General features: G+C 37.5%; 1 protein-coding gene and 1 long non-coding RNA gene across 2 annotated transcripts; both read right to left on the bottom strand.

The window, feature by feature from the left end:
- Window positions 1–215: 215 nt before the first annotated feature.
- On the bottom strand, window positions 216–1,098 carry LOC140871018 (F-box protein At3g07870-like). The gene is made up of 2 exons (XM_073273469.1): window positions 394–1,098; window positions 216–248 (listed from the first exon to the last, which is right to left on the bottom strand). The coding sequence occupies exons 1-2, from the start codon at window positions 1,096–1,098 to the stop codon at window positions 216–218; spliced, it is 738 nt and encodes a 245-aa protein (XP_073129570.1).
- Window positions 1,099–4,852: 3,754 nt separating this feature from the next.
- On the bottom strand, window positions 4,853–5,550 carry LOC140865516 (uncharacterized). Its single transcript, XR_012144628.1, has 3 exons — window positions 5,417–5,550; window positions 4,989–5,052; window positions 4,853–4,905 (listed from the first exon to the last, which is right to left on the bottom strand). It is a non-coding gene; the product is annotated as an uncharacterized lncRNA (long non-coding RNA).
- Window positions 5,551–13,191: the final 7,641 nt, after the last annotated feature.

Below are 13,191 nucleotides of genomic sequence, written 5' to 3' on the forward strand. Positions count from 1 at the left end.
AAATATGCGCTTTATTTCTCCAGTGCAAGCAAATATGATTCGCGACTCCATTATTTCCTCCTTTTCTTCTTCAGAGTCAATATCTTCTTCTTCTTTTTCTTCTTCTTCAGAAAATGCATGTGAAGCACCGGTGCAAACAAAATGTGGATTCCGTGAAATCGGGTCCTTCAAAACTATATACTTAGTCCAAGATTCCACAACCCCGTAATCCTTCATTATCCAAACACAAGAGAAATCCTCAATCTCAGCTGCACAAAGATGATCATTCAATATTCCCACAAGCGGTATAATCCACCCTATGATTTGCAAAGTGGGTGGTAGATGGATTATTCTACTCTTTTCTTCTTCAAGATCAAATGTATAAATAATATTAGTTGTTTGGTCGATAAATACGTCCCCCTGCCAGTGAAGCACTCCGTTAAAGACAACAGGATATTTGCAACGTGTGGAATAGATTTCGCAGTAGTCATCAATTTCGTGCTCCCTCCATCTACTATCAACTCCCACAGTGAAAACCTGTCCTTGAATTGTTGATCCAAAGAGAATTCTATCCCATTCTGGCATGAATCTGAAAACCTTGCACTGGCCCGTATACTTGCAGCAACCAAATCCAAATTTCGTGCCATAATCCGAAACTTTTCTTTTATACACTAAGCATGTTTCCAGAATCTCTATGTAATCACACGTTAAAGGGTTGTATACGCAAACGTTTTCTTTATATCTATCGTCTGGTAATCGGGTTTTCACCAGGAAGCATAACAGGCCATTGCACGAGCCAACTATTTCCAGCATCTGGTCTTTTCTTGTGGAAAGACGTCGTTTCACGTTCAAGGATGTTTCAACAACTTCCTTTTCCTTTCCAGTTTCAATAAGACAGATCTCATCAGATCTTGAATCCAAATACAGACTGCATTTAAAGGGCTCCAAAGAATTATAGGCGTGGGCGAAATACGGGTCGGAGATGATATGATACCACGATTTGCAAACAAGCTTGCATGTGATGACTGATTTTAGGGGAAGTTTTACCAGAATACCAATCAATATTGAGTCGTGAAGATGATCCATCGATCGAAGAACAAATTTCTTGGGAAGATCCATGCCTGGAAAGATCAATTCACTACTGATTTTGGCTCTTGGTCTATCTATTAATAGAATACAAGGTAAAACTTTGAGATGGGAAAGAAAGAATCCTTCTTTCGGTAAAACTCTCATTAAATCTTTTAGATATGATAAGATTTGGATAACATTTTAAAGATCTCATTACTTTATTGTTATTCTTATTATTAATAATATTGTTGTAAACAATCCTATTTCTATTGAGGTTTTAAAGTCTCTAATTTTTTTGACTACAAATTTCTTGGGAAGATCCATGCCTGGAAACGATTCGATTAGCTTTCAAATTGCTAATTAAAGATACAAATTCACTAACCACTGGTAAGTCAGCCAGGTTCGGGCTAGCTTTCAAAACATCAACTGCATAAACAATAAATCCCTCCGCTCCTTTCTGCAAAAGTCGGGTCATGGATAATACAGAAATCAGAGGAATCTTAGCACGAGAACCCTTACCATAAAACTTCCATTCTCCAGCCATCTCAGGTCTGAACCTCACCACTTTCTGAAAACAGTCCACGGTAGCTCTGTACTTATTAGCATATCAATTCCGATAATGCAGTCAAAATCAGACAAACCAAGCACAATACAATCTATCTCTATTTTCATTACCGTCGTACTTTAATAAACAATCCTTAACTGTCTGAATTGATATAAGACCTTTCCCCAAAGGAGAAGAGACAGATACAACAACAGGTAAAGATTCAGCAGGCAAAGCATGTAATGACACAAATCGTTCAGAGATAAATGTATGGGATGCATCTGTATCTATCAATACATAGGCAGGATAACCATAAAGAGAACAGTTACCTGCAATAACATCATTCGGTGCTCCCTGTGCCTGTTCCTCTGTCAATGCAAAGACATGGGCCTGTTGTCTCGAAGGCTGGCTACCTGTCTGACTCCCTCCTGGCCTTGGTTGTTGCTGTGGGTGTGGTGGTTAGAAGGAATGGACAGATGAGGCTTGCCTCCCAGGTTGAGCCACTGATCCTGATGACTCTGAACCTCGTGACTGTCCGGAACCTTTCTGAGGACACACTCTCGCAAAATGTCCTGGCTGATGGCATATATGGCAACTCCCAAATACGCCTCGGCACTGATCAGTCGGATGACTTCCACCACAATTGTTACAAACCATGCCAGACTTCGGTTTTGACCCACTCGAACTCGAAAAACTGCTCCCAGATCTCTTAAACTGCTTTCCTCGAGCTTGCCAAAATTTCTTCTTGCCACTGCTACTGCCACCACTTTCAAACCGAGGAGGTTGTTGTGAGACTGAAGCTGAAGATTGTGGCTGTCTCAGAGGTTGAACAGAATACAAAGCTCCTCGCTGTTGTATCAAACCAGCTTCTGCTCCTTTGGCACTGTTCAAGGCATCAGCAAATGTATTTGGTCGCCTTGTGTTCACCAAAGTAAATACCTCTGGATTCAGTCCATTAATGAACTGATCAGCCATAGCCTCATCACTGTCAGCAACGTGTGGAGCAAAACGTAGCAATGTAGAAAATTTTGCAACATAGTTTTCAATATTCAAATTTCCCTGCTTCAAATTAGCAAACTCTGCACCCTTATCTTTGCGATAAGACACCGGAAAGAATCGTTGATAGAATTCAATTTTGAAGACTGTCCAGGTGAGTACTGTTCCTCTATGCTCCAGAGCCTTCTTAGTCGTGAACCACCAGCTCTTCGCAACCTCATGCAATTGGTGCCCAATCAGTCTGACTCTCCGCTCATCACCATAGTCGAGTGAATCAAACAAAATATCCATATCATCAAGCCATCCTTCACATTCGACTGCATTCTCAGTACCCTTCAGTGTAGGCGGATGGTATGATTGAAAACGTTTGAGCAGTGTTTCCATCGGAGTAGCTGACATATCATTCATATCTCGAGAAGTACTTCCCTGTTCATTACTCGGAATTTCAGTAGCTTGAGGCACTGTCGGAGGTACTACTGTTTGTTCTGGCAAAGGATGCACTGTCTGCTCTGGCCTAGGAGTAGGAACCTGTGGTATGAGAGGAGGTTGGTTTGGTCGTCGAGACATATCTGATTATCAAAAGGGTTAGGATACCAGAATCATCAAATCTATTTCAATCCTCCTCTGATCATCTTACCTCTTATCAAGACTCGGTTCTGATTCAATCATAAATAAATAATCAAGGTATTCAGATAGCACATGCTTCCAATCGACTCAGATAATCATGTAGCATGTCGTAAACAACAGATCACATGTTTGTATCATGTCAGATAGTGCAATAAGCATGCATCTTTAATCATTATCAATCATACTTTCAAATAAAATAAATACAACATCATGTAATAAAATACTTGAAAGTAAAACATGCTAGCATTTATACCATGTAAGTCAAGCATGTAATAAATCATAGCATAATAAACAAGTAAGGAAGAAGACTCGATCTACCCCACTCGATATCTATCTTAGTCCAGAACTGTCTTGCTCTGATACCACCTGTTGTGACGGACCGAGTTCTAATCTCTCATTAATCAAATGATCATAAATAACAAACAAGAATCAAAGTCTAAACAAAAATTTTTTTTTTTTTTTTTAGAATCAGAGCACCTCGCTCGATCGGTAAAAAGCTACCGATCGAGCGAGCACAAAGGCCCAACTCTCGGGTGCAACAAAATTATGGCATCGCTCGATCGGTCATTTTCTACCGATCGAGCGAGCACAACTGCTCAAGTTTCTATCCAAGAAATAACAGCCTCGCTCGATCGGTAGGAATCACCCGATCGAGCGAGCACATTTCCAGATGAAAAGATCAGAACTTTTGCTGTCAAACTATGTAATCTTCCTAGCATGTTCAAGTACTTCATGGCATAATTGAACACTAACAATTCAATCTTATAACCACAACTAACATATATCCTAAACAAGATATAGTTAAATAAGAACAAGATCACCATATACTTGAATAAAGTCTCATGCTAGAATTACATATCATACAAGAATCATCATGCTACATCATGTTGTCTTAAGGATTTACACATCTTTCCAAATCCTATATACATAAACAAGACAACAACTTATTATCAACAAATCATGGTACAAGTAGCTATAACATAATCATGTTTATGACATTCAACACTTTCATTGACAGCTCACTCAAACCATCTAACACTCGGATCATCACGTTATTCTTCTCATCCCTTGTCCTTCAAGTTCACTTTTGCCCGGTTCCACTCCCGCCTATTGCCATGACACATACAACACAACAATAGCCGGATAACTTCGGTGAGAAATACATTTCCCAGTAAAAGCAACTAAACATGCATATAAAACATATATCAAGCTCATGATATAAATAAAGACAATGCATGTTTTAAAACAAGGTTCATCTCTTATCTCGTCGGTTGGGATCCTGAGAAGAAGATATCATAGCTAACCACAGACTCTCCCAATCGAGGTGGGACTACTTATCTTACTTCTCTAGACTTTGAAGCCACTACATATGCATTTCAGACGCTAGGCTTTTTCAACCACCCAGGCCATACATATATAATAACTCAAATCGTCTATTCGAACGTTTCCGTTCATTTCAAAATCAAAGAATAAGTCTTTCAAGATGAATTCAATATATATCACAGGAGCATTCATTAACATCTAATACTCATTCAATAAATCATAGAAGAGCATAGAAAAGTAATTAAGTATATAAGTATGTGATTTAGGGAACTCGATACAAACCATCTCGAGTTATAATCCCATTCAAGTAGTAGTCCACTTTTACCTTTCAAATGTGATGTGTATGGTGTCTTCTAACTTGTCAAAATCTGAACCAACACAACAATCACAAGACTTGTATCAAAATCTGCACTTAAAACCATTCAAACTCCATTATTGAATAGCTTCAAACCTTGATCTTTCTTCTATCGGTTTCAGAGGCGATGTTCTCAAGCTCGATGTGTCCTGTTTATACACTGAAAACAGAGCATACAACCAAGGAAATATCAGCTACTATACACCTCAACAGCAGCTCGAGCACAAGCTAGCAAACCATTTCAAATCAAGAGTTTGACGGCATATCGGTATAAGCTCGGCAATCCCGAACGCAACTATAACAATATCAGTTGTATAGGATTCAAAACAAACATAATCCTCAACATATCAGCAGGTATAAATCAAATCATAGCTCAGAGATCATAAGAACATGATACAACAATCATTCCTCAACCCAACTTCAAGAAAACAAGGTATAGAAGCTCATCAACAACAATTCATAACCACATCTGATATCTGCCAGTTTCGACTTCTCAAACCATAATGAAAGAACAAAAAACTTACATCAAATTGAAGGTCTCATTTCAAGGATTCCAGAACATCTTTCGGAATCGAAATCGGATACCCGAATCCAAAGATATCTCAATTTGAAGATGAAGAAAATGGTTGGAGTTCTTTGTTCTTGCCTCACGGTTCTTGCCTCTGAAAATCTAATGAAATATGTGTTATATCACACGTGTATGCTGAGTATTCACTTTCAAATTCTGATAACTTCAATAATAATTGCACTTTAGCCCCTTAACTATTCAAAAATTGCAATTTGGTCCTCAACTTCCTATTTCATTCAATTTCAATCCTAATCAATTTAAGAATATTAGAATTTAAATCAAAACTCCAAATATTCCCAAATTAATTATTCTTGGATTAAAATTAAATAATACCGGGCGTTACATCGGAGCTTGAATTTTTTTACAAAGCTAGAAGACCGTGGAGTAAGAATGAAGAAGAAGATTAATGATAGCAGAAATGGGGGAAGGAAACGTGAAGGAGATGCTAAGTCAAGGGAACAATTACATTAATTAGTAGGGATGGTGTGGATAAACGTTGCTATCAATAATAATACATATCATGTGTTGATTGCTTAAAACGCAGTCACAAAAACACGTCTCGACTTGTCTGATAAAAATAATAATATATTTTGACTCGTTTAACAAAAACATAACAATATTATACTCAAAATACTCGTATAATTATTTTCTACGATCTCGTGCGTAGGCTAGTCTCGTTTTCTCGGTCTAGAATCAATTTTCATAAAATCATTTAACTCAACAAATAAACATATATTTTAATATATGAAACATCAACTTTTTAAATCATTTACACAACAAATAAAATATATTTAATTGATAATAAATTTTAAATCATGAATAATAAAATACAATAACTTAAAATTCTTTTAATAAATCATGAATAGGTTTATTAATTTTTTGGATATTACAATCTACCCTCCTTAAAGTAATTTCGTCCTCGAAATTTGACTGATCAATCTCCAAAATTATAAAATTTTTCTAAACTAATCCATACAATCCCACACTTACATGTCTAGTTTCCAATATTATTGTCTTATAAATCAACAATCTGCTGTGCACTCTGATAAAAATTTATCGTTTTTATTTGCAATTCTAATCTTATCAAATCAAAACATATCTGTTCGAATCTGCCACGAATCCGCTTGAAGATTTAATTCAGATCGAAATATATCTTTTCATGTCGGCCATGAATCTGCTTTAAGACTTAATTCAGATCACCAAAATCCTCAAAATCTTTAGACACGTGATTCCTACTCCCAACGCTAGCTAAAGGTCAAAGAAAACGGTAACAAAATGGCTTGTTTTCTTCTCTTTCACCGTATAAATACGATCACTCAAACTTATTTTTAATCACACTCAACTTATTCTCCCTATCACAAGTTATTTCCTCAAGATCTCGAAGAACAAGATAAGATTTGCAATATTACTCTTTGTAACTATTATGATTATCCTTCTCATGTACCTTGTATTTACCGATGAATATCCACCCCATGTTTTCTCTCTATTCTTGAATTTTCTTGTACTCGTTGTTCTTCTCTTATATTGTATGGTCATAATGATAGAGCTTACTTAAACTCAATCAATTTCTAAAATTCTTCCATTAAAGCCTAGCATTCAAAATCTTAATTTTGAAAATAAGCTTGTTCCAACAAACTTAACCTTGCGAAATCCAAAAGTAATTTCACATGTCGGCAAATTTTCGTGTCACAGCTTAATCCTAAATTATTCTTCTTATAGTCCAAAGAAACAATCACCGAGAACATTATTTGTCAACGAACCTATTCCATACAACAAGAGTATACCAACAAAAATCAATTATCATCTTACATTTCTCATAGTAAAAGTATAATATCCAACAGAAAATAATCTTAACTTTAATGTCCAAAGAAGAAATTTTCATCAACAAATCATGTGCCCTTACAAAATCTTTTAATCCAAACAATAATATCCCAAGTATACCGACTTAAATCTAAAAATGATCACTTAGTTTAGTATAATAAAATCTTCCTATTAACCCAAATGAAAAAGTAATACAAATCTCAATTGATATTTTGGAACAACAAATCATTATTTTCCCAAGATACTCTTAATCAAGTCAGATTCATCACAACTCAAATCCAAAAATCCATCTAACATAGGAAAATTTTCTGTTGAAAATCACAGGTGATCATAACTGTAAGAGGAAACACAATTGAAATTATTAAACATATAACTTATAGTCATGAAGGCAGGAGCATTCGAGTCCTTGGCGAGATTGCATGCACGAACTATCTCCCAGAGCCAATTGCTCTGATACCAACTGTGACGTCCCGTATATTAAAACATTTAATAAAAGAGTTGCGAAAAAAGAGTGATAAAATTTTTCATAACTTTTAAATGATGTAGGGAGTGCATCACGCTAACTCAAAATGAATTTTAAAGTATAACTAGTAACAATATAATTTCGTGACTCCACCACACACAATATATTTGAAACACGGAAGCAACCCTATCACAAATACCTTCTAAAATACGACACGTCAAAACCTACTTCAAATATTTAAATGGGATAAGGGAATGTGAGTTACTATAAACATACTACTACATCAAATACATTTAAAATAATCGAGAAACTTTCATAACAAATATCAAACTAAAATAAACATTTAAAAGACGAAATATTTGAAATCCCAACTCATCTTTAAAAGACTGAAAATGAAAATAATTAAACCATTACTTTTGAGCATCGTAAATAAAATATTGTAACAACATAACATAAATAAACATAGGTAAATATTTTCTTTTTAAATACATAAGAGCTTTTGAACTATTGTGACATGCAATGTCTTCGCCTCTTGGACTCTTCAGTCATGCTACCAAAGCTTTTTAAATCAAAACTGCTAAACCTGTTGGAGAACACGCGGCGTTCAGATCAATCAGGATTGATACCCGGTGCAGCGAAAGTTTAAAAATTTTAATATGGAACAATTCCATAGTGTGGGTATCAACCTTACGATTAAATTATTTGTGTGTGTAAAAATTAAATAACAATTATATAATTTTTACCTTTAATCTCGAATCGAGATTCTGGACTCCAACAGATTTCTCTGCTCTTGTTGTCTCTCCCTGGAACTGATGAATAATCTTTCCTTCAATCAGGTCCACGAATGGAGGTTTAATCCCTCTGATAGATTGCACTAGAAAATCTATCAGAAGTTTTCTGCAAAGAGAATAACGAATTTGATTCGTTAATCCTGACTGCAATTCAAAATTACAGACCGGAAAATCTCTGACAGAGTGAGGGAGGGGCGGCGGTCGTGTGAGAGAGAGAGCTAGGGTTTTTCGAAAACTGTCTCTCCAATTATGACCAGTTGTGTGTAATTTATGTACTGCAATAACTTATTTATAATGCAGGCCACTAACACCTTAGGGCCCATTAGTCATAAGTTGAGGCCCGACAAGCAAAGCCCGCATGTTCAGAAATTAATACAAAATTCATCGTGACTCCGATTGATAAACCGATTTCACCAATGTGCACAGAAACCATTTCTGCACATTTTAAAGTCAAGATAAATTTTCCTGAATCCGAATTCAGTGGTTTCCAAAAATGTCCATTCCTATGTCATTTTAGGAAATCCTACTCCCTTACTCTTTATTAAGAAGTCCAACTTCTTTGTTCATTAAATTTAACTTTTTAAATTTAACTATCTCAACGGGGATTAAAAATCCATTACTCTGTGTGACCTTCAATGGTTCAGGGATACAGCTAGCCGTGGGCTCACAACTCCTTGTGACTCGGAACAACAATTTCCGACTTGCCCATCGAATCATGGTAGAGCGCCTAGCAACATCGCCCCATGATTCCCTAGGTATCACTGATAGTGCCTACAAGAACCAGTAGATTTTGGTTAGCGTACAGTACGGTCCCTTCATCCATATATCCCGATCGAATCAACAACCATTGGTTTATCGAGAGTCGCTCAAGATTCGATAACTATGCAATACATCTTGAAGATCAAATTAGTGACATCGCATGTGCTACTAAGAAACCATTTCTTAAATCACATCAAGTACTCTGGCCAGAGATTCGTCACACTAATATCTCCTCAGATTGCATAGATATCCACACTCGCAAGTATGTGGTGAATCCTTGACAACAATGCATCGACTCCTATATGTGTCGTAACTGCACCCAATCCCGACACCTGATGACCCCAATAGAGTCGGTAAACGAGTCAAAGCACAGTACTAGCATATAGAGTCTCCATGATGTTTCAAGTAGTAAGGACTAATGGTGTACAACCAAAACCGCGGACTTCATCCACTCGATAAGTGATAACCACTTGGAAAGTCCGGATAGGGTAGTTCGATCATTCATCATATGAATATCCATTTGCATGCTTCGAACATCTCCATGTTCCCTACCAATGAAACGTGGTACTCTGCATCGCAAATGCTAGTCTCAAACTCGAGCGATCCTTATCCTTATTATCGGACGGCTCAATCGACTAGGAACAGTTTAGAATATACAGTGACTATAAGATGCGTTTCATGATAGACATCCCCATGTTCTACCACATCTTACATACACTATAGTATATTCAAGGTCTTTATCAAAACAACAATAGTATATCACAATATAACAATATGAAGAAAGATAAAGTCATTGCCATTAATAAAAGTGTAAATTATATTAAACAAAAGATCGTTTATACAAAGAGTCATCAAAGCCCATAGCCACAAGTTGGCTCACTGGGCACCCACTCTTTCAATCTCCCACTTGCCCTATAGCCAACTAGTCATACTACGTAGACCCATTGCTTCGCGATGTTTGTCAAACAATGGTCCCGGCAAGGGCTTAGTAAGTGGATCAGCGATATTGTCTGCAGAGGCCACTCGTTCGACAGTGATGTCTCCTCTTTCCACAATCTCCCGGATGATGTGGTATTTCCTCAGTACGTGTTTGGATCTTTGATGAGACCTTGGTTTCTTTGCTTGAGCAACGGCACCCGTGTTGTCACAGTACACCGGGACTGGACCAAAAAATTCAGGAATGACGCCCAACTCTTGGACGAAATTCCTCATCCAAACTGCCTCTTTAGCAGCAGCTGATGCTGCAATGTATTCAGCCTCAGTGGTGGAATCCGCTGTGGTGTCCTGCTTGGAACTCTTCCAAGAGACAGCACCGCCATTGAGCATGAACACAAATCCAGAGGTTGACTTCGAGTCATCCACGTCACTTTGGAAGCTAGAGTCGGTATAGCCTTCCAATTTCAGTTCTCTTCCTCCATATACCATGAACATATTCTTAGTCCTTCGTAAGTACTTAAGAATGTCCTTCACGGCTTTCCAATGCATTTGACCGGGATTAGCTTGATATCTGCTCGTGACACTCAGAGCAAATGCTACATTCGGTCTAGTAGATATCATCCCATACATGATACTACCTATAGCTGACGCATATGGTACATGTGTCATATTCTCTATCTCTTCATCAGTCTTGGGACACATAGACTTGGATAGAGAAACTCCATGACACATAGGTAGATGTCCTCTCTTGGACCCATCCATTGAAAACCGTTTCAATATGGTCTCGATGTAGGTTGATTGTGTGAGTCCTATCATTCTCTTAGATCTATCTCTATAGATCTGTATCCCAAGAATATAGGATGCCTCACCCAAATCCTTCATCGAGAATCTACCTGATAACCATATCTTTGTTGACTGCAACATCCCTACGTCATTCCCAATGAGTAGGATGTCATCAACATAAAGTACTAAGAATGTCACAGCATCCTTAACTACTTTCTTGTACACGCATGGTTCCTCCGGGTTCTTGATGAAACCAAAATCCTTTATTGTTTCATCAAATTTCTGGTTCCAACTTCTTGATGCTTATTTTAGACCATAAATTGATCTCTGAAGCTTGCATACCTTATGCTCGCTTCCCATGGATGTGAACCCCTCAGGCTGCTTCATATAGATTTCTTCCTTAATGTCTCCATTAAGAAAAGCAGTCTTCACATCCATTTGCCATATCTCATAGTCATACCATGCAGCTATGGCAATAAGGATTCTTATGGACTTGAACATTGCAACTGGTGAAAAGGTTTCATCATAGTCAACTCCTTGTCTTTGAGTATAACCTTTCGCCACCAATCGCGCCTTGTAGGTCAATACCTTACCATCAGGCCCAAGCTTTCTCTTGTAGATCCATTTACACCCTATTGGAACAATTCCATCGGGAGGATCTACTAAAGACCAAACTTGGTTTGTATGCATCGAATCTAATTCTGACTGCATAGCTTCAAGCCATAAATTTGAATCCGCATCAGAAATTGCTTCCTTGAAGTTTCTTGGATCACATCCAATGTCGGGTTCATCTTGATCCCCTTCAAGAAGAAGACCATATCGAACAGGAGGTCTAGAAGTCCTCTCGGATCTTCTAGATATTGGCGTGTCCAGCAATGGTTCCTGAGGTGTAGGATCGTCATTTTGTATTTCGGGTTCTTCTCGAACTTCTTCGAGTTCCATCATCTCGCCTTTCTTATCCAATAAGAACTCCTTCTCCAAGAAGGTGGCATTCCTTGAAACAAACACCTTTGTTTCAGCAGGATAATAGAAATAATATCCGATTGAATTCTTCGGATACCCTACAAAATAACATAAGCTGGATCGACTATCCAACTTATCTCCCACTATCTGCTTCACGTAAGCAGGACATCCCCAAATCCTCAAGTACGAATACTTAGGAGCTTTGCCATTCCATAACTCGTATGGTGTTTTGTCCACTGCTTTAGTGTGGACATTGTTCAACAACAATACTGCCGTTTCAAGCGCATAGCCCCAAAACGATGGTGGAAGCTCATCATGGATCGAACCATGTCCAACAAAGTTCGATTACAACGCTCCGATACACCATTAAGCTGTGGTGTCATAGGAGGAGTCCACTGAGAGAGAATCCCATTCTCTTTTAGATAGTCCAAAAACTCGGTACTTAAGTATTCTCCACCTCGATCCGATCGAAGTGCTTTAATACTTTTACCTAGCTTGTTTTCTACTTCAGCCTTGAATTCTTTGAACTTTTCAAATGCTTCAGACTTATATTTCATTAAATATAATTACCCATACCTTGAATAATCATCAGTAAAGGTAATGAAGTAGGTGTGGCCATATTGAGTCCCAACTCTAAATGGTCCACAAACATCTGTATGGATCAAATCCAACAGATTTTGACTACGCTCAGGTTTCCCTTTAAAAGGAGATTTAGTCATTTTTCCTTTTAGGCAGGATTCACAAGTAGGTAGAGAGTTAATATCAGACATATCAAACATGCCCTCTCCCACTAGCTTGTTCATCCTCCTTGAGGAAATATGACCTAGCCTAGCATGCCAAAGGTTTGCCGGGTTTTGACTATCGATTTTCCTTTTGTTTGTTGTTGCCGGTTTATCAATATAATTTATTGGAATGTCTTTCAGTTTTAAGTTGTATAGATCGTTTTCAAGTTGTCCATTTCCAATCAAACATTCATTCTTGTAAATATTGCAAATCCCATTCACAAAATTGCAAGAATAACCATCTCTATCTAGCATAGAAACAGAAATAATGTTTTTAATTAAATCCGGAACAAATAAAACATCTCTTAAAAGTAACTTAAAACCGTTCTGCAAAATTAAACAAACATCTCCTACGGCTGTAGCTTCAACTCTGGAACCATTCCCGAGCCTCAGCTGGGTCTCACCCATTCTAAGCCTCCGACTTCTTGTCATC

Source organism: Henckelia pumila, chromosome 1, assembly GCF_033568475.1.
Source record: "Henckelia pumila isolate YLH828 chromosome 1, ASM3356847v2, whole genome shotgun sequence".
NCBI lineage: Eukaryota > Viridiplantae > Streptophyta > Magnoliopsida > Lamiales > Gesneriaceae > Henckelia > Henckelia pumila.